This window comes from Clinocottus analis, unplaced genomic scaffold, assembly GCF_023055335.1.
Source record: "Clinocottus analis isolate CAN_PGR_092001 unplaced genomic scaffold, fCliAna1.0.p SCAF_21, whole genome shotgun sequence".
Lineage (NCBI taxonomy): Eukaryota > Metazoa > Chordata > Actinopteri > Perciformes > Cottidae > Clinocottus > Clinocottus analis.
Window position 1 is genome coordinate 4099140 of NW_027175943.1, and position 26230 is coordinate 4125369.

At 45.3% G+C, this 26230-nt stretch overlaps 1 protein-coding gene across 7 annotated transcripts in view; it reads right to left on the bottom strand.

Annotated features, from left to right (window-relative positions):
• The window catches only part of svep1 (sushi, von Willebrand factor type A, EGF and pentraxin domain containing 1), a 77254-nt gene that overhangs the window by 1152 nt on the left and 49872 nt on the right, over positions 1–26230 (bottom strand). For 6 of the 7 annotated variants that reach the window (XM_068587223.1, XM_068587227.1, XM_068587225.1 and 3 more), the window contains 40 exons: positions 25964–26082; positions 25393–25522; positions 24053–24160; positions 21694–21825; positions 21192–21383; positions 20883–21004; positions 20691–20796; positions 20369–20596; positions 19974–20207; positions 19667–19828; positions 19272–19433; positions 18784–18945; positions 17438–17526; positions 17080–17176; positions 16774–16887; positions 16390–16503; positions 16000–16201; positions 15482–15639; positions 15185–15383; positions 14808–14983; positions 14544–14668; positions 14307–14436; positions 14019–14189; positions 13769–13942; positions 13513–13632; positions 13238–13414; positions 11757–11841; positions 11426–11617; positions 10834–11001; positions 10071–10743; positions 7240–9947; positions 6826–7060; positions 6358–6513; positions 5680–5743; positions 5012–5185; positions 4718–4894; positions 3776–3958; positions 2370–2540; positions 884–979; positions 499–594 (listed from right to left, as the gene is read on the bottom strand). In XM_068587223.1, coding sequence (XP_068443324.1) covers positions 499–594; positions 884–979; positions 2370–2540; positions 3776–3958; positions 4718–4894; positions 5012–5185; positions 5680–5743; positions 6358–6513; positions 6826–7060; positions 7240–9947; positions 10071–10743; positions 10834–11001; positions 11426–11617; positions 11757–11841; positions 13238–13414; positions 13513–13632; positions 13769–13942; positions 14019–14189; positions 14307–14436; positions 14544–14668; positions 14808–14983; positions 15185–15383; positions 15482–15639; positions 16000–16201; positions 16390–16503; positions 16774–16887; positions 17080–17176; positions 17438–17526; positions 18784–18945; positions 19272–19433; positions 19667–19828; positions 19974–20207; positions 20369–20596; positions 20691–20796; positions 20883–21004; positions 21192–21383; positions 21694–21825; positions 24053–24160; positions 25393–25522; positions 25964–26082 — 9081 coding nt within the window. The remainder of the gene's footprint in view (positions 1–498; positions 595–883; positions 980–2369; positions 2541–3775; positions 3959–4717; positions 4895–5011; positions 5186–5679; positions 5744–6357; positions 6514–6825; positions 7061–7239; positions 9948–10070; positions 10744–10833; positions 11002–11425; positions 11618–11756; positions 11842–13237; positions 13415–13512; positions 13633–13768; positions 13943–14018; positions 14190–14306; positions 14437–14543; positions 14669–14807; positions 14984–15184; positions 15384–15481; positions 15640–15999; positions 16202–16389; positions 16504–16773; positions 16888–17079; positions 17177–17437; positions 17527–18783; positions 18946–19271; positions 19434–19666; positions 19829–19973; positions 20208–20368; positions 20597–20690; positions 20797–20882; positions 21005–21191; positions 21384–21693; positions 21826–24052; positions 24161–25392; positions 25523–25963; positions 26083–26230) is intronic. The other variant, XM_068587228.1, reaches the window with a different exon arrangement.

The following is a 26230-nucleotide window of genomic DNA, read 5'->3' on the forward strand; positions in this document are numbered from 1 at the left end:
GATATACATGGTAGTTTGAATGACATGTGTAGGCACAAAATAAAGTACAACATAAGTAAATTGATTTAAATTCAATGAGAAATTCAAATAAAAGGAATAAAAGACAGGAAACACTTCCTCTGGTAGGACCTGGTCTGTCTAGTATTAGATCATTAAAAGCTTTATCATACAAAACATATAAAAGCTTGTGTCTCCATCTTCTTGCTGAAACTGAAGCTTCAAATTCATACATAATAAAGTTGATACATTATTATTTACTCTCAATTGGTATTTCCTTATTTATGCATAACTCAGTTCTGAGTCACTCAACTAATCAAGTACACGAGGTGATGAAAAACAACCATGGCGTCACACTACCCTCCTGAGTTTGATAATGTCGTGTACAGTACATGTCGTTGATTGCCCCTCCGTCACCATGCCATCAGAGCAGGCGGCAGGTGTTGGAGGTTTTGATCCCATTCCAGCCTCGAACCCTCGCCGGCTCACACGGGAACTCACCGCTGTGACAGCGCGTGCCGCTCCACCCGGTGGGACACTCGCACTGGTAGGGCGCCACGCAGCGGCCTCCGTTCAGACACGGCAGGATGCAGATAGCTGGAGAGACAAGAGGTGAGAGGAGTCTCGTGAACGGGCGCGAGCAAAGTCACTGAGGTAGCAGTGCTTTAAAGTTTGTTTTAGCAGATGTGATCGGTTTGTGATTATTGCTCCTTTAGTTTCCGCGTTGAGTGAGCAAGAGACAAAATGTCAATAAACTGTCTGACATAGAGAATAAATGAGAAGATCTCTCAATGCCTCAGCTGAAAACAGCTATTATCTCCATTACCACACTCTTCAAACCGTTCGTTGAGAGTGTTGGAGTGAGATGTAACTTAAAGACACTCACGGTCCTCACAGAGTCGGCCCATCCAGCCCTCGGGGCAGGAGCAGGAGTTGGGCCGCTGACACACACCTCCGTTCTGGCAGTGCAACCAACACACCGCTGAGGGAGAGGACACACACACACAAAGGCATGCGGCATTAATGCACACACACAAAACGCATATTCTGTATGTAGAAAGACACATTTGTATATTTCACGTACAGTAGACAATCTTCTATTTTCAACCGCTTCCAGCGAATAAGAGGAAACGTCATGCACTGAAGCGACCTGCTGATTAAATTCCTCACCGCAAACTTATCAAAGACCTCAACAGCAACCCCCTGAATGTGTGTGTGTGTCTGTGTGTGTGTAGACAAATACATGCACAAACTCAACAAAGCTACGCCTGGGTCCAGCTTTTGTTTTTCTCTGGAAAATGTGCAGCGAAGGGAAGAAAGTCATAAAATGCAGAGCTCTGGTTTGTTATCTGCACCCACTTCTGTAAACGGTGTCACTCTGTGATGTTCGCTGCAGGTTTTTTTCTATGATTCACCCAATTCCCCTCCACCAGCCCCACGCAGTTCTGTAACTTTCCTCAATGACGATGGGGAGAGTCATGTTATACATGCTATGTATTAAGTATTAACCACAATCAGGTCAGCTTCAGGTCGCATCTGTTTCCTGTTCTAATCACAGCTCTTTACTACATATCGGTCATTAGACAGTGTTCAGTTTATCGTTTTGCATGCGGCGCTTGTGCTGATAGTGGAACAACATATCTCAAGCCCTGCACTGTATTCAGATCAACTGAGCTTATTGTAAAACAGATGATATAAAAAAAGTCTCAAATGATAAAGCCTCAAGGCCATAAACCAAAAACAATTGGTGTTTTGTACAGCTGATTAAAAAATTCAAACCAGACTCTACTGTCGAAAGAAATATCTTGACATAATGTCACCTTGTATATTTGTACCCACAGGAAAAAAGAAAATGCACTAATAGAACAATACAACAGCTACAGCCCTTAAAAACGAGCAGTTTTTTAACATGACACGGCTTGTTTCTTCCTTGAATAGTGTGTGAAGTTCTCATCTATCAGTGCACAGGAAGAGGCATTAGTCATGGTGCAGCCAGATGGAAGAGGTTCTGTGGTGAAGTTGCCTTTTGAGGATGCCCACTTGAACCATAACCTTTCCTAACCTCAACTTGTAATGAGGAAAAGGCACAAAGAACCCGTGGCGAGATTTCTCAGCTACTTCACCAACTTCCACATACTGTACAGGTGCAGCTGGTGTGAAACCAGAAGGCATGAGAGGACACAGAGAGCAGGCACAGAGATATTAATACCACCCAGAGAGATGGCTAACTGTCGGGTTTGAGCAGCACAGTCCAGAGAAGGATTGAAAGGCGGATAAGCAGCATGAGGTCATGCTGCAAAAGGGACAGTCAGAGGAAGCAGGAAGTGTCCTGAGAAAGGAGAGCGTCCCTTCTTTTTTTTACATCTCTCTACCTCTGCATGTGGGAGGTGGCGTCCAGGTGCCGTTCTCCATACACCTGCTCCTTCCAACGCCCTCCATGGCGTAGCCGCCAAAACACGAGTACACCGCCACGTCCCCAAACTGGAACACCGCCCCCCGCACCACCCCATTGGCCACGTGGAGTGGGGGGCCACAGGACACCCCTGTACCGGATGGAACGACCCACGAGTTACTCACTACACGTTTTCCGTCTGCCTGAACATGCTGCTACGCTACCGAATGGCCTGAATAGTAAATCGATCAATTGTCCACGGGGAGAGGACAAAATAAAAGAAACACCTTTCAGTACAGAATAGCAGCAGTCTTAACTTAGCAGCTAATCTTATCTTGAGAGTTAATAAAATCAGAGCATGTCCACTCATGTACATGACTCTCCTGTGCCTGCAAACCAGGAAGTGAATATGGGTTTCCAAGAATCTGTGTGTTCATATTGTATTTGAAGGTGTTACTGTTATTTTGTCTTCCTCTTTTGTAAATCATATCGAATGTGAAAGTATGCACTGCAGAGTAAGAAATCTGTGTCCATTGGATGAAATCAAGTGTTCCCTGTGTCCCTCTCCTTCATGCAAAATATCCAAATATGCCAGATACTTGTTGTGTGGCTTGAGAATCGGTGGACTTCTTAAAGCCGAAAAGTCTAAAAGGGTGAGAGTGAACGTGCATATAAGAGAATAAACACATGCAAAGACAAACAATGAGCCATAGCAACGTGAACACAATTGTGTTGCATATTCAGGAGAACTGCACAGAAGAAAGATGAGAGGATTGTGTGACAAAGGTTGCCATGACAGCGGCCGAGGTGCCCCTAATTAGTCCAGCATTCAGGAAACAACACAGTGTTTGATGCAGCCCTGTTTGTTTTGATAAAAGCTCAGCGAGAGACACACGACAACAAATAGAAATGAAACTTCAGCGAACGGGCAGATTGGAGACATCAGCCACGCAAGTGTAGAGAAGCGTGTAGAGGGGAGCATGCAGAGGTGTCAAATACACAATTTATACTCCATTAACTACTGAATTAAAGCATCATTTGCTAGTTTGAGGACATATCCACAACCTGGATCTCAAACTGAGCATAAAAAGCAAACAAAAAAAATTGAAGAATCAACAATAAAATTAACTATCAAAGACCATTTTGAACCTCAATGCAAATCAAGGAATTGTACTATACATCATAAAATTAACCATAAATAAAAAATAAATCAAGGCAAAAAATTGCATTAAAACAAACAATTACCATGTTACTATCTTAAAGGTGAAGTTTGACATTTGTATTCTAAATAAAAGTTATATTGTTTATTTGCATTTATGAATCAACAGTGAAGCTTTATCAAAGATAATATGCAGTATTTTTGACCCTGAAAGAAAAAACACCTACTTTCACACACAGAGCTGATGGGGCTCCAGGTCTGGTCGGGCCTGCAGGTGATGCTGCCGCTGCCTCTGACCTGCTGACCTTTAGGACAAGTAACACGCACTGACTGTCCAACAGGAAAGTCCTGCTGGGACCCAAATCTGCTGCTGACCTCCCTCCAGCCGGGAGGAGCCGGGCAGGACTTAGCTGGAAGGAACAGAAATGTGGGATTAATAATTAATAGATGTCTTCATTGTGTCTGTTAGCAATGACATACAACAATATTGAAAAATACAATTTTTGGCTGAACTTGGTGGTATTCTTTTTCTCTGTTTATGTAAATTAGGGTAGATAAACACTGACATTTTTGTATGTAATGTGATCTGGTGAGACACACATTCAAGTGGTAGGAAGACTAGAAAGGCGCTCTACAAGTCCATTTGACATTTGCCATGACACTATACCAGAGATGTAAGTAACAAAGACAGAATTCAACATGACTGTATTTGCTATAGAAGTTTCTATTTGTCAAATGTGACACCACAATCTTTGTTCAGTTCTATTTTAATGAGTTGTGTATTCAGTTGTTTTACAACAAACTTCCATGTAGCTGTTCGATGAGAATACTGCAAGTCTCTCATCTGACACAACGCTCAGAAATGGGACTATTCCAGTGATTTTATCTGACCCGTAAGCGATGTGGAGGAACAGGACTTATGGGCGTTTTTGCAACAGACCATGTTGTGAAACAAACAATGAAACTGTGTGTGTTGCAAACACTCCCTTTGTCTTTGAAAATGCAATCGTTTCAACAGTGGATGTGTTAACAAGCTGTAAAGAAGGAAGGCAAAGATAACAGGAAGTCTTAAATACTAACTAAGTAATAAATATCCCAGCACTTAAACCTGTGTTGCATGCATGTGTCTGTGTAACTGCCTGTCGGTGGTTTCTGTGTGTGTTTCTCACGTTGGCAGGTGGGGAAGCTGGAGCTCCAGGTGTTGCCCCCCATACACACCACCAGAGAATCTCCCACCAGGTTGTAGCCTTTATCACACTGGAACTGCACGGCGCGCCCTGCGTTCAGGTTGTGCTCTTGCACTTTGCCGTACTGCATCTGTTTCGGGCCGTCGCAGCCTTTGACCACTGAAATGACAGGAAATGATGGACATTCAAATTCTGATTCAGAAAGAAAACGTACGCAGGGAGAGCCGTCAACAAATCAACTTTTAATGAATCGCTTCCTGGCTACTCTTCGTATACCTTCACATGTCGGTGCCGGCAGGCTCCACGTGCCGTTAGCGAGACAGATGAGAGCTTTTGGGCCGACCAGCTGCAGGCCGGCGTCACACACATAACTGGCATTATTTAGGTAAGTCTCCCCTGTTGTGTGGACCTGTGCATGTTGCACGGTGGGAGGAGGCCCACAGGATTGTGCTGAGGAGACAATAGACGAGCATATAAGTGCTAAACATATGGTGTCATGAGAATTAACTATTTTTCTATGAAGTTCCATGAACTAAATATAGAACTAAATAAAACAAATAAATTCAAATCAATGTGAATTGATTAAAGGCTGCAACAAAACTATTCAGGAGACTAAATTTGTAGGTTTTAATACTCTTACTGTGTGTGTTCCAGCTTTACTGATGAGACATTACGACACTATCCCCTTTCACAGCAGCCCTTTTGGCTCATAAATAACTGTATTTATGGCCCTATTGTATGTAGGGCACAGCTCTGGTGTTGTGCATACTGGCTCACTGGCGCAGCAAACTGAATGGGACCATATGTAATGTAAGCATTACACACTTGTTCGTCCAGTTACGACATGTCAAAATGGCTGTTGTGAAGATTATCTAACATTTATAAAATATTTGACATTCTGCAAGACATGCTCAGGTCTGTTCCCCCTGTAAAACCAAACCTACCAACACACACTGGCTGGGTGCCACTCCACCTTCTGTCTCCCTGGCAGGTCTGGATAGAGTCTCCCTGGGACAAGAAAAACAATGTGTAAAGAGACAAGAACAGTAGACAACCTAAACACAGCAAAGTGGGGAAATATTGACTTGTAGAAATAGTAAATAATGATATAAAAAGGATATAAGATCAGTGATATTGATTTTTTGCACTATGGACTGAAACAATTGACCGTCTAACTGCTACAACAGTCATCAGTTTGTCTTTGTGTGAGTCACCAGTGTAATACAAGATGCATATTGTGGTGAATATTAGCATTGCAGGGCTGTGTATCAGTGTATCAGGAACAGGAGTGACTCAGCTCCTTCTGTCTACTCTATTACCGGACACTGCTATTGATTTCTGAGGAAAAAGTCACGTGACTTTCTGTAATCTGATGGTCAGCCACTTAAAAGCACAATGCAGGAGAGGAGAGGAAGCCCTCTGTTGTATTTCAAGAGATTTGAAGGCACCCACTTACACAAATCATATCTTTTGGGAGTTAAAGTATTTTCTATTAGAGTTGTTTTTCCAACACAACTGTGACTTATTTTCAGTTTTATTAATTTTGTTTGTTTTGAGGTAATTCCTAAATGTATTCTAATCTCAGTTGCTGAATTTCTAAAACCCGGCCGAATGAGCAGTACCTGAATGTCAAAGCCTGGGAGGCACGAGTATGTGACAAAGTCTCCATAGTTATAGCCGTCCGCCTCGGCGACACCGTGAAGAAGAGGAGCGGGTTTCTCACAAACCACCACCTTGCAAGAAACCGAGGAGATGCTCGGAGCCCAGCCTCCACCCAGCTGAGTGGACAGAGAAGTACATTATTTATGCTTTCTAATTGACATGTTTAATTGAAAAGAGCAGAGGTGTGTAACCCTATAATGGATACTTCAGTCTTAACAGTCTATCGCAGCAACCTGACTGAAACATTTATGCATTTCACTAAATCTCTCAACAGGGTTTCATTGCCAAAAAAAAGAGATATTTGAAAAAAGCAGGTTACAACTATTTATTTGTCTACACATACAGTGATCGAGAACATTCATTTTGCAACTAGGAGGTCATAAACAATATGAAGATCTGAAGAAACTCAGACTAATAATTGACCTAACCTGACACTCAGCTAGTGCGGACCCCTGCAGGTGGAGACCGGGAGGACAGGAGAGGGTGATGGTTCCCTTGACAGGGGTGAGCTCCTTCCCGGTGATTACCAGATTGGGGCTGGAGAAGTTGGTGGGCAGCGGGCAGGGGGTCGGGTTGCACCGAACGCTGTGTTTGGACCAAGTGCCGTCACTCTGGCAGGAAAGAGAGCTCGTCTGCGTTGCTAAATTATACCCATCCTCACACCTGGAGAGCGAGAGAGAAAGTGAGAAGAGGGGACGGACATGGGATTACATGGGATTATGCAAGAGTGTAAATAGGATGTAGTTCGATCTGAACCCATAAACGTACTGGTGGCTAATGCCCATCAGAAAACGGCAGAAAAATAAGGTTTTACAAGTGACAGTAGGAATTGCAATATTTACCTGTATTTGATGAGGTTTGGGAAGGTGAAGGTGTCTCCGATCACCTGAGCGTGGGCTACAGTTGGAGGTTTCCCACAGATCATAGGCTCACAGCTGATCCTGGGTTCCCCCCACCTGCCGTCTCTTCCACAGGAGAGGTTTGGATACCCCTTTGACTGGTAGCCGGGCCGACACCTGTATATAACGGTGTCTGGGAAGGTGGCACTGCCGCCCTGCAGGACGGCATTGGGGACCGCAGGCGGGGCGACACTGCACCTCCCCCGGCCACACGCGGGCACACCGGGGCTCCACACGCCTCCCTTCTCGCACACCGCCTGGGAGGGACCCAGCAGCTTGTAGCCGTTGCCGCACTGGAAGTGAACTCGGTCGCCGCAGGCGCGGTCGCGGCCGAGAACCGTTCCGAATTTCAGCACTGGGAGCGCACAGACGCAGGGCCGACACTGGGGCACCGCGCCCACCCAGAAGCCTTCGGCGGAGCAGCGCAGGACGGGATCCCCGACTACCTCGTAGCCGTCGAAGCAGACGTACTCCACCACGTCGTCGTAGTCGAAGCTGGAGCCGTTCAGGAAGCCGTGACTGATGTCCTCCGGTGGATCACAGCTGATGATGTCACAGCGAGGCGCAGGTTTGTCCCAAAGTCCATCCGATTGACATATATGCGTTGGATCTCCGTTAAGTGCGTATCCCTCATCACATTCATAGCTCACCTTGCTGTTGAAGCCAAACTCTGACCCCAAAACAATTCCGTTGGGTACTGGTGAGGGTTTGCCACAGTGGGCAGGTACACAGGTGGGAGACCTGTGGCTCCAGGTGCCATCAGCCTGACAAACACTGAGAGATTTCCCTTGTAACAGGAAACCGGGCTGACAGCTCAGTTCTATCTCATTATTATAGCTGTATTTATCTCCTTTAACAGTAATATCACTGAGGATTTTAGGGGGGCCACAAGACACTGGCTCACATGAAGGCTTCTGTCCATTCCACTTCCCATCGGCCCGGCAGGCAATAGTGTCACTGCCCTTCAGGACAAATCCAGGACTACACTCATAGTGCAAGACCTCAGGATACACAAAAGCACCACCGTGAGCTGTGCCATTAGCGACAGCGCCCGGGTCGCCACAGGAGACAGGCCGACAAACCGCGGCGTCGTTTGTCCACAGCCGTCCGGACACGCACTGCCTCACGGGCTCCCCCTCCAGTTCATACCCGCCCTTACAAGTATACGTGACCGTACTGCCAAGGGAGGTATCGGTCACATTCACCCAGCCGTGCTCTGGACTGGGTGGTGTTTCACACTCTGCGGGGACACAGGATGGGGCGGTCCCGTTCCAGCCTCCGTCCTCCTGACACGCTAACCTGGTGGGGCTTGTGATGTCGTAGGCTTTATGGCATCGGTACTCGATAAACGTCCCGTGAAGGAAGCTCAAGTCCAGAGGCGACGCTAATGTTCCTGCAGCATCGGCGCTCCCCGCCACCCTCACATATTCCCCAAAGTCAATGTGGGGAGGCAGTCCGCAGTCCGAGGGCACGCAGACGGGCACAGCGCTAGACCAGCCGAACTCCTCACAGGTCAAATGGTCCTGGCCGACTAGCTGGAAGCCGGGAAAGCAACTGTAGAAAATAGTGACGCCGAAACTGTGATCCTGGCCCTCGACGAAGCCGTTTTCAATGGGTTGGGGCGGGGAGCAGGAAATCTGCACACAAGCAGGTGGCTTAATGTCCCACTCCCCATTGTCCAGGCACTTCAGAGTCTCCGGGCCTTGGAGACGATAACCACGGCGGCATGAGTAGGTGGCAATGTGACCAAACTGGAGTTTTGTATAAACTACTTTCCCATTGGCTGTTTGTTTAGGGAACGCGCATTCAATTGGGCGGCAGGAAGGCACCCCTCCAATCCACAGTCCTGTCTCTCCACAGAGGATGGTGGAGTTGCCCACTAAAGTATATCCAGTCTTACAGCTGTACAGCGCTTTGCTGGTGTACATCAGACCCTGGACATCAACGATACCATTTGAAATCTCCACGGGCTGAGGGCATTCAACAGGGATGCACTCTGGGTAAGGACTGCTCCACTGCCCGCTAGCCAGACACGATACAGAGCCTTCTTTTCTTAAAGTAAAGCCATCCATGCATGTGTAGCTCACCACGGAGCTGAATGGGAACGGCGAGGAGGACGAGGAAGGCCCGCCGAACGACACTTCAGGCAGTGGGCCGCAGAACACCTGCTTGCACACTGGAAAGGTGTCGTTCCACTCCTGGGACGGGGTGCAGCGGAGGATCCGGGCGCCCTCCAGGACGTAGCCGTCCTCGCAGGACAATTCCACCGTTCCCGATTCAGAGTCAAGGCTCTTCAGGACCAGGTGGTTCTCCTCCAGCGGCGGCTCTGGACACTGCACCGGTGAGCAGCGAGGACGCCTTGACTTATCCCACCTTCCGTACTTCAGGCAGGTCCAGGTGGCGTCCCCGGCCAGCTCGTAACCCTCGTCACAGACGTACTGCACTTTTCGGCCCACCTGGAACTCTGAGCCCCTGTAATGTCCATGGACGATGTTGGGAGGAGGGTCACAGGTCAAAAGGACACAGGTAGGTGGGTCGTTGTTGGACCACAGGCGGTTGGCTTGGCAAATTCGGTCTGACTGCCCAACCAGTTGGTACCCTGCATTACAGGCGTATGTCATCTTGCTGTTGAAGGTGAATCGACCTCTGACCTGTAGTGGAATTAACAGGGACGAATTATTAAACATTTAAACAACACAAAATTTTAAAGAAAAATATTAAATTGTCAAAGTTCTGAGACAGTTATTTGAGTTTGAAAGCAGTATGTGTCCAACCTGGATGTATCCATTCCTCAATGAAGGAGGTGGAGAGCAAGAAACGGGTACACAGGTCGGCAAAATTCCTCCCCACTGTCCGTTGGCCTTGCAGGTCCTCCTCTTCTCCCCTCGGATCAGGAAGCCTTTATCGCAGCTGTACGCCACCACAGCTCCAAAACTATAGTTCGTCCCGCTCACATATCCCCGATCGATGCTCTGCGGCTTGGCGCACCTCACCGGCACACAGCCGATATCATACGGCGAAGGATCCCACTCTCCTCCCATCCGACATCTCAGTGTGGCTGTGGTGTTGAGCATGAAGCCCTCCTCACATTTATAGCTCACTTCAGTGTTGCTGGCATATTTAGGCTTGTTGACCGAATCTAAAATGGCATGGGATAGTTCAGGCGGACGGAGGCAGAAGTTTGCGATGCAGCGAGGGGCCTCCGTGCCATCGGGCGGCGTCCATACACCCTGAGCGTTACACACCATCTTGGAGTTGTTGCCGGCTGTGTATCCGTCGGTGCAGTAGTAGTTAGCAGTGTCTCCAAACAGCTGGTGGCTCTCGTAGGGTTCGGCATGGTCGATGGCGGGCGGGGGGCCACAGGAGCGGGGGACACACTGGGCAGAGCTGTCACTCCATTGGCCACTTGGCAGACATTCTCTGGTCTCTGGGTTAATCAGAGTGTAGCTGTGAAAGAAGAAGAAGAAAGAAGTCACAACTCAGTATAACCTGATAACAGAATGTCATAAAAACAGCATCAAGTAGAACAACATGTACCCTTCTTTGCAAACATAGTGCACCGTGTTTCCCAGTTCAAAGTTCTCTCCTACGATCACGGCGTCTCTCAGGGCCGGCGGCTCGCCACACAAGACGTTCACACAGCGGGGCACCGGCCGGCTCCACTCGCCCGTCGCTCCACAAACCACTTCCACGGAGCCCTGTGGTCTTCACAGCAACACACTACTTCATTTACACGTTCACACTACGGGAATAGGTGTCACAGAGATGGATAGAATCTGACACAATTGATGACAAGTGACCAATTTACACAGTAATAAAATTATAAATGTATACAGTCATTGGACATCGCAGCTGCCTTGTGCTGACTCAACTGAATCAGAGCGAACATGTCACTTATTTTTGACTTAGCACATGTAATATATATCTTGTAACAAATGAAATGGGGTGTTTGATGTTTGATGACTGATTCTGCAAACATAGTTGAGACATCAGGGGCCTGGTGCAATTACTATCAGCACTTCATGTGTTTTTTTCAACTCCCAAGTAGTTCCTGTGCATTTGAAAATGCATTTTGGGCTGTTGTATTTTTGTTTTATGTCAACAATTATTGCAGATGACGTATCAGTACCTGTATCCCTCAGAGCAGGTATATGTGACAGTGGACAGGTAAGTATCCCTGTTGAGGTTGTACTTGGCGTTCTCGACAGTTGGAGGGCCCCCGCAGGTCACTGGGTGACAGACAGGTGGCATCCCGCTCCACCTCAGACTCGTGAGACACTGGAACTCATACGGGATCGAAGGCAGGAAGCCCTGCTTGCAGCTGAGGAGGAGGGAAACAGAGTGAGGCGCAAACTCCACTCAACCTTTGTGGTGTTATCCTTGACACGTCTCTAACACCTTTTGCAATATCTCTTACTGTCATCATTACAACACGGTGTTGTAGGGGATGCAAATGATACCTGAAAGTCACCTTGCTTCCATAGGTGAAGTTGTTTCCCTTCATGACGGAGTTCTCTGGGACTGATGGCGTCGGGCAGGAGAGGGCTAAAGAGCAACAACACAGGGATGATTAGTAACTACTGTTTTCTACCAGAAAACATACAATTACAAAATGCTAAAGTTTATTTCTTCGTCTTCCCTGTAAAACCCTTCTAACACATTTCAATGAGAGACGCCTCTCAGTGTTATTCTTCTTCTCGGATGAATGGCAGATTACATTTTACATTAATAGGATTAAAGAGCACACAGGAAAGTGTCTACGTGGATCGAAGCCAAAGAGGCCTGACAGAGAGCATCAGTGATTGAAGACGAAAACTTGTTAAAGGGTGAGTACTTTAGTAATTAAATATTGCACTTCCACAAAGTTGGAAGACTCACAAAAAGTAAGTCACCAGCTGAAACAATTGGACTGTTTTGATATTGGCAGTTTCTTTTTATATTTTAGATGGCATACTGAGTTTTACTTCAGACCACACGGCTAATATGGGTTGAACACAGCGGATTGTGTCAATCTGCCGGCGCCGAGTAATCCTCTATCCTCTTTCTCTGTGAGGAAGAATGTGGCTGGTGGAGGTGCTGCGGGGGTGAGGCCTTTCAGGCCGGAGCACAGAGGAGGACAAAAAGACTGCTGCATGTATAATCACCCCTTCCCATTATTACATAATGCATGTTTGTGATGTACATGCGTGTGTATTTGTGTTTGTACTAATTGCTTTTATGTGTGAAATATGCAAAATATGTTCAATATACATATCCTTGTGCCGTTTGTGTGTTTCCTGACATGTATTAGTTTTCCTATCTGCATAGTAATGAGAGACTGTGAATACATCTGAGTAGTTTAATTTGTGTATTAGATCCTATTGGCTCTAACAGCTGGATGCTTTGAATAGGAAACACCTTTATCATGCAATGAATCCCTTCCCATTGAGGTTGGCCATTGAGAAACTCAAAACGTGAGCGTTTGAATCTAAATGAACATTTCTGTTTTATGTACGCGAGTATATCTGTTTCATGTAAGCCGTGCATCAATCTTTGACATTTATGACAGCGCTATACAAGTTTGAAGTATTATTATTATTATTATTTATGTTATGCTATGTAACAGACAACTAGTTCGTAAAACTGCAAATAAAAGGGCTTTCATCTGAGGACTCAATCACCTTTGTGATACCTCCCTCTGTGGTAGATAGTAAATGATCAGACATTTGTTTAAATAAAAATTGAAGAGCTTTAAAAGATTACTTTAATGCACACTTGCGAGTATTTACAGTAGCATTACGATGCCTTCATAGAGTGAAGATACATTTATCACTTTCAATTTCACTTTTTAATAAAAACTGACTTTTAGCTGACTTTGGAATATGAATCACGTGAAATGCCTGAATGCCTGAATATAAAGCACAGCTGCTGTACAGTGTTGACATGACACTCCCTCCCTCACCTCTGCAGTACGGGATTAACTCGTCCCAGATTCCTGTCTCCAGGCAGTTGAGGCGAGGCGAGCCGATCAGCTCATATCCGTTATCGCAGCCAAAAACAACCTCACCGCCCATCAGAAAGTTGCTGCCGTCTCTGTGACCAAATTCTGGAGACCCGGGGTTCACACACTTCACTGGCGCTAGTTGTAAGACACACGCACACATAACAAATTAGTGGGCATATATGGACAGGTGCATCTTCTCTAACACAAACTCTTGTGGACCTGTGACTTGTTACCTGTGCAGTTTTTGCCCTCTCCACTGTACGGGTGGATACAGGTGCAGGTGTAAGAGCCGTCCGTGTTCTGACACCTTGCGTGTTTATCACAGTCCGATCCCAGAGCGCACTCATCCACATCTTAACACACACACACACAGAAGAATGTATACAGCAACGGCTATTTGATCAATTGTCAATTTGGAAAACAGGATTAGTTTTTGTTTCTGAAATATCACCAGTTTAAAAACAACATAAATGGTATTTCATAAAGTACCGAGACAGGCCGGTGGATTTCCTCCCCACTTGCCACTGTTGGTGCAGTGCACCTTGGTGTCTCCCAGCAGGTAAAAGCCAGCGTTACACTGATAGACCACAGAGCTGCTGGCATGGAAGTCCGTCCCCTGAAACAAGCCGTTCTCCAGAGGATGAGGAGGCCCACAGGAAACTCCTGCAACACATATTATTATCTCTTTTTTTTTTACACGGGATATTCAATCAGAGAGCGGTTTGTGTCTCTGCCTTACGTTCACAGGTAGGCAGAGGATGGCTCCACTCTCCTCTGTTTTGGCACTGTAGCACCGGCTCCCCCAGCAGGTAGAAGCCGGGATCACAGGACAGCTGGACCTGGGCCCCGGGGCTCACCTCCACGGTGGAGGCGTACAAGTGGGACACGGTGCTCTCCAGCTTGGGGCAATCTGGAGAGACCAGGAATGGGTTTTCACTGAGAGGTAAACTAATAGAAAAATCTAAATCCAAAACATTGTGCACATCCATTTTCAAGGCCATTGGTAGTTTTGCTAAGTTTCTCTTACCTGCACAGAAAACGCTGCTGAGATTCACTTTGACTCGGCCCACCACCCCGCTGAGGAAGTCTGGCCAGGCGAGGACGTTCCCTCTGTGGATCACATGGGAGGATGGACAGCTGCTGGCCAGGACCTTGACCTACAGTCACATAACATTCCTGTTTTAGGACTCGGTTATGTTGAATATAAAATACATGGGTTCCAATGTAATTTTATTTGATCTGAAACATCAATTACTGCATTTACCTGTTGAGGTGTGAGAACACGATCCCAGATGTTGAGTTGGCTCATGGAGCCGACGAAGGATTCGACAGGGTTGAAGCCCTCGCCCCTCTCATCCTGATCCTGACCTAAAACCAGCGCCCCACCGCCTGCAGGACACAAGTTAAAGGTCAAAGGTTAACCACAACTCACTGGGAAAGTATTCTCCTCGTTCACTTGGTTAGTGTTCATATAAAAGAATAAGATAATTGACAGAGACAAGTGACCAGGTCGAGGATAGCACTACACCTGGGATACTGGTGCCGACTGACAGGCCTTTGCCTCCGTCTGAGGGCTCCCCGTTAATGTAGATTTTCCAATCACCATCCCAGCTCCTCCAGGACACCCCGATGTGGTACCATTGACCCGTGTTCACTGCAGGACAGTCAGTGATCCGATCCTTACCGTTTACATACAGCACCCACCTGGAGGGAGGGAGGAAGAACAGTCAAAGATGATTCAATAAAAAATATACAAAGCATTTTAAGAGGAGAATAACTAGGCAGAAAGGTACTTTTTATTCCTCTAAAGGAAAGGTACTGCAAAAAAGGAGACAGACTGGAGAAATATTGAATATACTGTTGTATGTGCATTTATATTCTCTTAGCTCTGAATACATCACTGACCCATTGTAGTCTATGAGAAGGAAAGCGTTGTCGATGCCCTCCACAGCGTAGGAGACGGGCGTGCCGTAATTGTTGGTGTCTGATGACCTCATCCAGAAGGTGCAGGTGATCTCCGTCAGCGCCGGCATCATTCCATCCATCATTACGTAACCGTGAACACCAGACACCTCAAAGTCCAGGTTGAAGGCAGGGGACATCTCTGACAGGACAGAAAAAAAGCATGAATTGCTTTACCGTCTCTGTTTTTGGACTTATTCACCTGAATACGAATTTGATGCATCATCCGTCCTATAGTACCTGTCTCACACCTGGTCCCGTTGAACCCAGGGAGGCATCGGCAGGTGTAGGACCCCAGACCGTCCAGGCAGCTGGCCCCGTTCACACAGGGGTTAGGATCGCACTCGTCCACGTCCACCTCACACAGCCGGCCGCGGAAGCCCTCCAGACACTGACACCTGAGAGGCAAGCAGCAATAACCCCATCTCTAAGGTAAGTAGCAATAACAATGCTCTTTCTTCTTTATTACACTTCAAATTTTAGGATTTTAATACAAGTGTTCGACAATAAAGTATTATAATAATTCTAAACCCTTTAATGCAATATTGATTCATATATAATGATGAATGTAAAGCTCACAAATCAGGATACAGGTGCATCAGAAATCAGTGTTTCTCTTTAAATAATAATAATAATGAATTTTAAGCTGCAGGTTATGGGTATTGAAACCCTTTTGGATATGTAACATTACAACATAGCACATCTAAAGGGGACTAATAAGGTGTAGAGCTGCTTCCTCCCATCAGCATCTGTATTACCTGAAATTGTTAACGCCATCCAGGCACAAGCCTCCATTCAGGCAGGGGGCGCTGTAGCAATCATCGACGTTGACCTCACAGCGATCCCCCGAGAAGCCAACGGCACAATCACAAGCGTAGCCAGCTGTCAGGTCATCACACACTCCTCCGTTCAGACAGGGGTTGGAGAGGCACTCGTTTATTTCCAGCTCGCAACGAGACCCTGCAGACATGTGAAAAAAGAAGAAGAAAAACAGCGGCATTTTCAAAGCACTAGCTGATATGTTTTGTACACTCTGGTGTCATCTCTTATGCAAATCAATAACTCACGTGGGTAATTATCTGTTATGTATAAAATCAAATATCAAACTGATTCCCAGACTGAAAGGTAACCCGATACTTTTGTCTAACCTGTGAAGCCGCAGGCACAACTGCAGGTGAACTTGTTGACCTCGTCCACACACACGCCTTCATTCAGACAGGGAAAGGAGAGGCACTCGTTGACCTCCGCCTCACACAGGGAGCCTGAAACACATCAGGGAAAGCGTCCGGAGTCAAACAGAGATGGAGAATAAGCACAAAGTGAGATACGATGCGGTGGGTGATTAAAGGAATAGTTCACAAATGTGCAAATAATGATCATATTTGGGGCGAAGTATTCCTTGAGGTACTAAACCCATTTGGTTTTCCTTTAGTTGGTTAAGATTGCACTTATTTAGAAGTCAAGCTAAAACATCAGCACATGAAAAGCATTCTTTCTGTGCATTCATTTATTTCCTCCAAAGGTCACTTTACCTAAAAAGCCAGGTTTGCACTGGCACTGGAAGTCTCCCATGCCGTCTTTACACAGGCCTCCATTCTGGCATGGAGCAGAGTCACACTCATTGATGTCAATCTCACACTTAGCACCTGAGAGGAAAATATCGGAGGCTGTATCAAACGCTCCTCATAACAAAGTCACATACAACACAACTGTGCGATGACAGGAAATACAACGTACAAACCACTAATGGTCGTCTTATTTCTGCTGTTGAATGCTGAAAAGACCCCCGTCTTCATTGAAGTCGTTGATACATAAACACCACACCCGGTGAGTCTTACCTGTGAACCCCAGCATGCAGGTGCAGACGTATCCCGCCCCGACCTCCTCACAGGTCCCCTTATTCTGACAGGGATTCAGGAAGCACTCGTGGAAAACCTGAAGAAGCAGCCAATCAGATCAACCGTCACAAAGACAGTAAAACCCTCAACGAAAACTATCCTTCAGTTGATGTTCTGCTCATGAATTTAAATACAAATATTCACAATACTACATATATATATATTGTCTCATTTACAACCTGATATTAATATATTTTCTCTTGTATGTGTAGAAGTTTAATATTGATGACTTTATCTAGACTTAAAATGATGACAAAGTGACATTTCTTTAGACAGCTTAGACAGGATAAAGACTAACCTGACTGCTTGCTTGGTAGTCCTCAATGACCTCCGCCTCTGGCGCCGCAGTAACACTCTCCTCTTTGGGAAGAAAACTGGAGCCAAAACCTGACAATGACACCCAGGGAAAGTACAGACAATGTAAGCACAGACAAGTCGGAAAAAAACAGCAACGCTCTTTCCCCTTTGCTACCAGACTCGCAGACGGTTGTGATCCGCCTGAACAAAAGCCTGCATTCTTATAGAAAACTGGCAGCATGTCCTAACCACTGTTCATTCCCACACTTGAGGCACACACTGTTATTTATTTCCATTCTGCAGCAGAGAAATAAAACTCATATTATTTTCCCGATCCCGTGCGGTAATTTATTTTCCGATTGAGCCGTCACAACACCGATCAGACGGCACACAACTGGAGCGACGGCAGCGTGTTTTGAAACTGTTGAAAGGCTGTCACACTGAACAGGTCCATTTATTTCGCTCTCTGCAGACTTCACTTGGCATGTCTGGAAATTGAACAAAAGTAATACATGCCAACTAAACTCAGCACTTACGGTGTTAAAATAGAAGTCTGCTGTGTGAAAATATGCAAATGTCTGCTAAATTAAACTGGAGCTACAATCGTATAGTTTTATTTGATGAAGCTAAAAGATGAGTCCTTCCTTCAACACTGCAGGAAATACACGGCTTCCTGCGGTTAATATCTATTCAGATCTTGATCCAATTCAGAATGTATGAAAGTCACATTAAATCTGCTTTGTTTCAATGTCCTAAACTACTTCATTTCAATCTCCTGAACCAATAAATAATGGACATTTTCCTAAGGTGTGTTCAACTTTTATAGGTATTTATTTATTATGACAGAAATTGGAGAAAGCCAGTACTGGTGAACAATTTGTTCTATATTTATATTTCTGAATAAAGTGAAATGTTTTTGTTCCAACAAAGGTGCACATTAATCATTCTGAAAAGGGCTGACAATGTTTTTTATACATGTCCAATGTATTTGTAGTTTAAGCATCTCCAAATTAGAATTCAAGTGTGGTCTAAGAAAGCCTAAAAAAAGGTAAGAAATCACCTGTTACTTACTACTACTACTACTACTACTACTACTACTAATAATAATAATAATAATAATAATGCAATTCATTTATATAGCGCTTTTCAGAGTACTCAAAGAGACTTTAAACAACATTTAATATATCCTAAAAGCTATGCAATAAAACAAATAAAAACAATAAGAACATGGAACACACAGTCATACTTTAAAAGCAGTTCTGAAGAGGTGGGTATTGATTTGTGATAGGTCAGTGCAGTGCAAAATAGAGGTGTATGTGTGCGTGTTTGTTTTGTCTGGTCACTTACTGGAGCAGTGCTGTATGGTGTTTGCGCCGGTGATGGTGGTGGTTCCATAGAAAGGACAGGAGAGGCAGTAGGAGCGGCCATGTTCAGGCTGGTAGTAATCTTGGGGACATGGGTAACAGGGAACCAGACCGGTGCGGGAGAAATGGCCGGCTGAACAGGGAACTGCAGGAGTAGAGACCAGAGACGATTAGAATAGAAGTGGAGGAATACACCGGAGCAGAATCGCCCAAAAAATGGCCTTCGCCGGTTTATTTAGATTGCGGTTGACGTTTTAAAAGGAAACTCATTTCTAGGCCTTTCTGATATAATTGCACATGAACGGCAAATACTTACAGACACTTTTCTGTGAAAAGGCTGGAACTATATTTGTTTTTGTTACCTTAGCAGTGTTTGGAATAACTTATGAAGGATCAAGGCTTTTCCAATTTAAAATAGGCAAGTGGATTGGACATTAAGGGCGTGCGGTCCACAATGTCAGACTGTATCACCTCCGCACTCCATCTCGTCCACTGCTCCTCGGGTGACAGTCGAGGTTTCGTCGGGACAGACGAGACACTCCCTGGCGCCAAAACCAGGCTGGAAGTGACCCAGCGGGCATGACTCGCAGATTTCCAACCCATTCAGAGAGTTACTACCAGGCTTACACTGCCCTGCAAACACATGCAAGTCATGAGCAGCATGAGCAATATTCTGACCTAGAAAGAACATCAAAACTACATCTCCAATTAACAAATGGTGCATTTATGTTAATTTACATCTTAGGACATGTATGACAATTCAGCTTTATTTGTGAACTATTTGTATATATTTCATCCTGGCTGTGGTGCCAAATGAGCAGGTCAAAGTTATTTGCAAAATGCAGACTGTGTGGAACGCATCTAACCTTTGCATTCAGCGACGCTGCGGGAGTGCAGGTAGGCGGTGGAGGTTTCCTCAGGGCAGGACTTACACTCCAGCTGACCCTCCTGGTCCTGGTAGGAGCCAAGCCAGCAGCTCTCACACTCGTTATATTCCAGAGAGAAGTATGTGCCCACCGGACATTGGACTGCAACGGCACAATTACATCTTTACTTGATAAACATAAAGCTTTTAAAGCATTATTAGAGTCTCAAAATCCCATCATTTAATACAAAGATAGAAGAAAGAAGCAAAATGTCTTCGATGATTGGCTGTAGCCTCCATTCACTCACCGCACATCCTGCCTTTGAGCACTGAGCCCGGTCTGCAGAACAAAGAGGGCTTCTTGCTCTCCAGAGATTTGGGATCGGCTACAATCATCTCCGAGGACAGGTGGAAACTGGACAGCGGCTGCTTGGCCAGCGTCCGTCTCAGGCGATTGGTCAGTTGCTCCAGGGTCCGCAGGAGTCTCTTCTGATTGGCCACCTCTATTGAGTCGTTCCTCGACAGGGGCAGAGGGATGCTTGCTGGGAAAATGGACAAAGTTTAAAGGACCAATAACAAGTGATGGCATTAAATATATTTAAAAACTCATATCTAATAGATATAGAACACAGACCAGAACCTATCCATATATTCTCTGCACAGAAAAGGTCAACAAACACACAGGAAATCACGTTTAATATACCTGTGATATTGAAAAAGATCTGGATCTTTTGTTCTCTGGTGGGACCTGTGATTTTTCGGTGCCTCTTGGTGCGGTAGTGAGGCTGCATGCTCCTGCCTTGCTGCTGCTGCTGCTGCTGCTGCTGCTGTCGCCTGGGAAGCTGCCGGGTGCCCGGGGCAAAGCCTGACTCAAAGTAGGCGTAGTCCTGGGCACCCTGAGGACCCCAGCTGTTGCTCCAACCCCCCGGTGCTGATAGATATTAGACCGGGAGAAAAAATGAGCGAATGAGATGCTTCAATTAAAAAAGAGGTGGGATGTTTCGTGAGGGTGTATTTTGTCCTACCGATTGAAAATCCGTTATCGTAGTCGTAGTTGTACTCTAGACAGTGACCCTGAGACATCACCTCCAGCTTGCAGGTGACTTCACCGCTGCTACAAATGTTGGGGAGCTGTTAAGAAGAATCAAAGAAAGCTTCATGTATTTGACAGTTGATTCACAACAGATATGTGTCTATGCGTATTTCTATATCCTCACCATGCCTCCCAGTTTGGTGTTGAACTCCCCAGTAAACGACTTGATCAGGTCCACATCGTCGCAGCGAGAAGCTTTGAACAGCATCTCGAATGGTTTGAGGCCGTTGTTTGCTATACGGTTCACTGGGAGAGACAAAAAACTTGTTGAACTATTTAATTTAATGTTTCAAATCCAAGAGCATCCAAGAATGATGTGCACATACAGGTTTTTATATCCACAGCAGTAATAAAATGTAACTGTGGCACATTATAGACAGTAGCTAACAAAATAACGAAAAGATAAGTGACACAATACGAGTGCTGCGCTCACCTGAGCAGTCGGGTCTGTTTGGCGAGTAAGGCGGCTCCCACACGCCATTGTAGGCGCAGAAGTAGCTGTGCACCGCATCCTGAGTGAAGCTGTAGCCGTCTTTACAATGAAGAGTACAGTTCACGCCCTCCTCTTCCTCAGAGCAGAAGAACTCCCCGTTCACTGGGACGTACGGCTGGTCACAGGTCGTCCCTGGGCAGACGCACACAGTGTATAACAACTCACGTTGACACACAATATTTGATAATGTCATCATAAACAAGATGAATCCACACTGGAATTCGAATATGTCCTTTTTATACATAATTTTGCAATGTCTTTTATTGCATGCACTACTGTCTAGTCTCAGATTTTGATAATATTTCTCTTATATTAACTGTTTTATCCTCAAGAAGTTCTTTATAGATGCTTAAAAAGGACATTAAAAAACTAAAAGCACAGTTTGAACATACTAAATAAACAGTAAAAGTAATAAAAGTGGGGTTGTGAGTCAGATTTGTACCTTGCACCGTGATGGTGAAGTTGCAGGTGCGGCTGTTTCCTGCAGCGTCAGTCGCTGTGTACTGGACCAGAGTCTCTCCTACTGGGAACACAGATCCTGGAGTATGGCTACTGGTCACGGTGAGGCGCCCACCTGAGCGAGACACAAAAATGTTGGTTGTAGACATACAAAAGTAGATCATATATGTTGACAATTTGGTGCCAGAATTGCGACACCAGACATCCTTGTTCAATTATATGGACGTCAAGCAAAACAGATGAAAAAGAGCCCTAAAATAATAAGGAGTACTTAAATAATTCCCAAGGTGAAATATGAACAATATGGAAGATCAGCACATCTTAGTTGCTTTTATTAAAACAGAATTTTCCAAGTTCAGAGTTTTTTCTCGAGTTAAAAGTGTTACTCTCGTTATCCTGCAGAGGGCAGTCTTGACCTTGCCCCCCTTTTCCAGGACTAAATGAGTCACTCTTGGTCAAAAGTTATGTTAAACAATATGTTGACATGGGAATGATATATCTGTGCATCACACGGCAGCAAGAAAATCCAGCTCTTGGGATTAGTGACGGAAAACTGCTTCAGTCTGGTTGGCTTGAAAAAAAAAATCGGAATGTGAAGAGTGATGCACAGAGCCCGAGGAGAGCCAGCGGTGATGTGATGTGAGGAGTGTGTGTGTGTGTGTGTGTGTGTGTGTGTGTGTGTGTGTGTGTGTGTGTGTGTGTGAAAACGCCAAAGGTCGACACTAAGGCTGAAAACAAAAAGGAAAAACAGGGAAAACATCTGGACTGCAAGTGTGAGCGACATGGACAAGAATAAAAAAAAAAAGAAAGTGGGAAAAATTACTGATTGACCTTTTGTTTCACTCCATTAAGGGCTGACACACGTCTGGCCTGCTGGAGTCTGGTGTCTCCCCTTATAAATAGCCTGTGTGTGTACGTGTGTGTGTGTGTGTTAATGTGTGTGTCTACGGAGTCACAACTATATATATAGCGCTGGCATCAGGGTGTGGGCCTGGAAAAACAAAACACTGACGTCGAAGCAGTGCCGGGCTGACGTTGTGCGGCCCGAAGCAGCCGCAGGAGCAGCGGCAGCCTGTTATTACAGTGTATGTGTGCAGGACGAGTGTGTGTTTGATCGGTTGGGTGGGGTGCGGGGACGTGGGGGGGTTGGGTGCACCTCTGCGGACAGGTAGGGCAATCAGCACGCTGGGCGAAGATTGAGGATGTATGCGCTCATGCCTGCACAAACGCATATCTGCGCTGTGTGCAAAATGTGTGTGTGTGTATATGAGTATGTGTGTGTGTGTGTGTGTCTGTGTGTGTGTGTGTGTGTGTGTGTGTGTGTGTGTGTGTGTGTGTATAGAGCCAGAGCCAGTGAATTACATGGGTCTGGCTGTGGGCTGGTACCCTGGAGAAGTCTGGTTTGTTGTCTGTCACCACCGCGGCTGTTTGGGTGCAGCTAGCGCGCCAGGAGAAAGTCAGCTTGCTCTGCGATATTTAGTCTATTTGGCAGAGTGGCATTGATGCACTTCTTTATAGCGGGATCAGTCTGAATTGCTAAGCACCAAATAGCGAGCCCAGTAGGCTGAAAAGAGAGACTAACGGGTTGCATGTTAAAGTCAGTATGCACCTCCTGACCTCTTGAACTGCCCTTGAAGAAGAATAAAAACACAATTTTTGTCTTTGTGCACGGGAATAAAATGATTGCTATGTGGTTTAGAGTCATTATTTGGAGAGCTGGAATAAAAAAATAACTGGTTGTGTTAATTTATTAACACTTACTGGTTCAACCCTGATAGATTCAGGAGTATAAATGCAGCGCTATGCGTAATGCCGAAAGTTATGGTAATGCTGAAGGGTCAATTAAGCTAAGACGGTGATTAATACCCAGATTATATTGTGCATTGCAATCTGATTTATCCTCCGTATAAGTCACATACTGTGTGATCACATGACTTTACAAAAGAATGTGTAGAAAATGGATGGAAATAGTGCAAATTCTCACAAAAGAGCTAAAAAACACCTGCATCTCTCTGCTGCCTTTTAACTTTAATGACATTAGCAGACACTATGACAACTTAATTTGTCCACTGGTCCATCTCTATCTCCCTTTTCTCTCTCTTTCTCTCTCACAACGTCAATCCATCCTCTCACCGTTGGACCATATGTCCAGTCAGTGTCTCCCAGCATGAATCACACACACAGACAGACGCTCACAAAGCCCTCTCCTGATCCCCTTTTTCCAGTCACCAAACGGAAAAGATCCTGTGTAACCATCATCAGTGGAGGAAGAGGGTGGAACAGAGGAGCGAAAGAATAAACCATCTCCGGGGACGCCGTCTGAGAACGGCGGCCAGACATACCTGAGTTGTCGGAAAACTGTGGCACCTCCCAAACGGCCGCCGTCTCCGTGTCTGTGGCCTGGATAGTGGGCGGCGACCTGCACCTGTCAATCACCGGGGGCTCCGTATCTAGAGGGCGATACGAGGTCGTTAACTGTGGGTTGTAATGACCAGATGGAGAACAAACAATAAAAACATTTGCGAACATATAACACATCAGTCACTTCACAATTCATAAACACACAGTATCTCCCGAGACTGGAGCAGATTACAGTCGTATTAGAGAAACACATTGCTTTTTTTTCTTCTACACAGCAGTACAGAGTGTCAGGGGGCACGAGTTAAACACATGTCTCTAATAAAAAACCACAGCGTTCCACCACCATAATAACATATGGAAATGTTCACGGCTACCATGCTCGAGGTTCCCCCCCCCCCACCGACTGTTGTGATTATCGAGCGGTTGACACAGGACACCCCCGTTTTTCCTCTCAGCGTAAACCCTGTTTGGCACCTGCTGGAGGAGGACAAGCTCCCTGACTCGCGAGCGCGTCAATTAATTCACAGTTTTACACTGAATGAAAGAAATAAGCTGCAGCACAGAGGCAGCCGGATGGAGAGGCCGTCCTGGAAGAGGCCACTGGGTCAAACCTCACAAAGGTGAACGCGAAATACCGACTTTAACTTGTGGAGTGCAAGTATGTATAATTAGGTTTAAAGCAAAAATATTGACTCTTTAAACACATTCACTCTGTCGCTAATTGACACAGTTCAGTTTTTTTTCTCCTCAGCATTTCAAATCATTGTCAACTTTATTTGATGTTTACTCTAGTCCCCCAAAAAATATGCTGCCCTGGGTGTGTATATATATATATATATATATATATATATATATATATATATATATATATATATATATATATATACACACACACACTCTCCAGCAAGGTCTCTTTAGTGAGATCACAACAATCATAATCTACAGATCTTGTTGTAAGCAGTTTCATGAACAAACTATTTTCTTTCAACCATAGTTGTACAACCAATGTATTTAAACGCTTACATTACAATTTGTCAGCACTGCCATGCACGCATAAATGTTCCATCAATCATCTGAAACATATTGTATACAAAGCCGCACAGCTGTGTGTACTTGAGCCAGCAGAAGACAAAACAATAGATGGGAAGCCAAAGAGCTAACGGCAGTGTTATGTTATGAGGGAGACGCCTCGCCTCAGTCAGATGAGATGTCTTGATATCTTTTTGTGTGTATATAATATTTATGCGATTATAGCTTCCTTCAAGTAGCGTCATAGACATTGTTTGATTGACGGATGCGGCCTCCGGAGGGATGAACTCACCGATGACAGTGACGGTGAAGGAGCAGTTGGCCTGGTTCCCCGAGCGGTCGGTCCCAATGTAGGTGATGGTTTCCTTCCCAATGGGCAACAGCTGAGGGGGATTATACACTGGCTTCACCTGCACCACCACCTGAAGAAAGGAGAGACACAAACATACGTAAAGAACTGACCACAAACTGGACTTAATAAGTGATGTGATGATGTCGTGAGATCCGGTTGTCCTGTGCTGAGATGTCTAAAGTGGGTTAAAAGGACTTGTTTTGGTTAAAAATCAGTTCATAATTCACTTTACAAATTATATGAAATTCCGCAGATTGTGAACCGCTGTCGTAAATCCGTGAGTCACTTTGCTGACTGAGAAGTGTTATATAGAATATATTAAATTAAAAAATGATCTGGAACATGTTTCATGTTTGTTAAATAGCCATTTATCTAGCAAAATAATCCAAATATTCTCTTGTTTTTGCTTCGGAAATGTAAGAAATAGCAGAATTTTACATATTAACTATTAAAATATTTAATGCAAATAACGTATAGTTGCACCCTATTACTGGACACTTAAGTATCTAACCTCTTCTTTAGAGTTGTCGGCAGCAGTCGGGACATTCCAGCTAACGTTGGCGGTGCCGCGTCGCTCATCCGTCCCCGCAACGATGTTCCCGGGACACTGGATCTTCGGCGGTTCAGAGTCTGAAGAGACACAGAAACAAAACAATATGTTTCAGATAAAGCATCAGACGAGAACCACGCAGACACTGCACAAGCTTCATCTGATTCCAGCTAATTTATTAACATACAGTACGATTTAAATACTGCAGATGTTCCCTCCGTAGACACT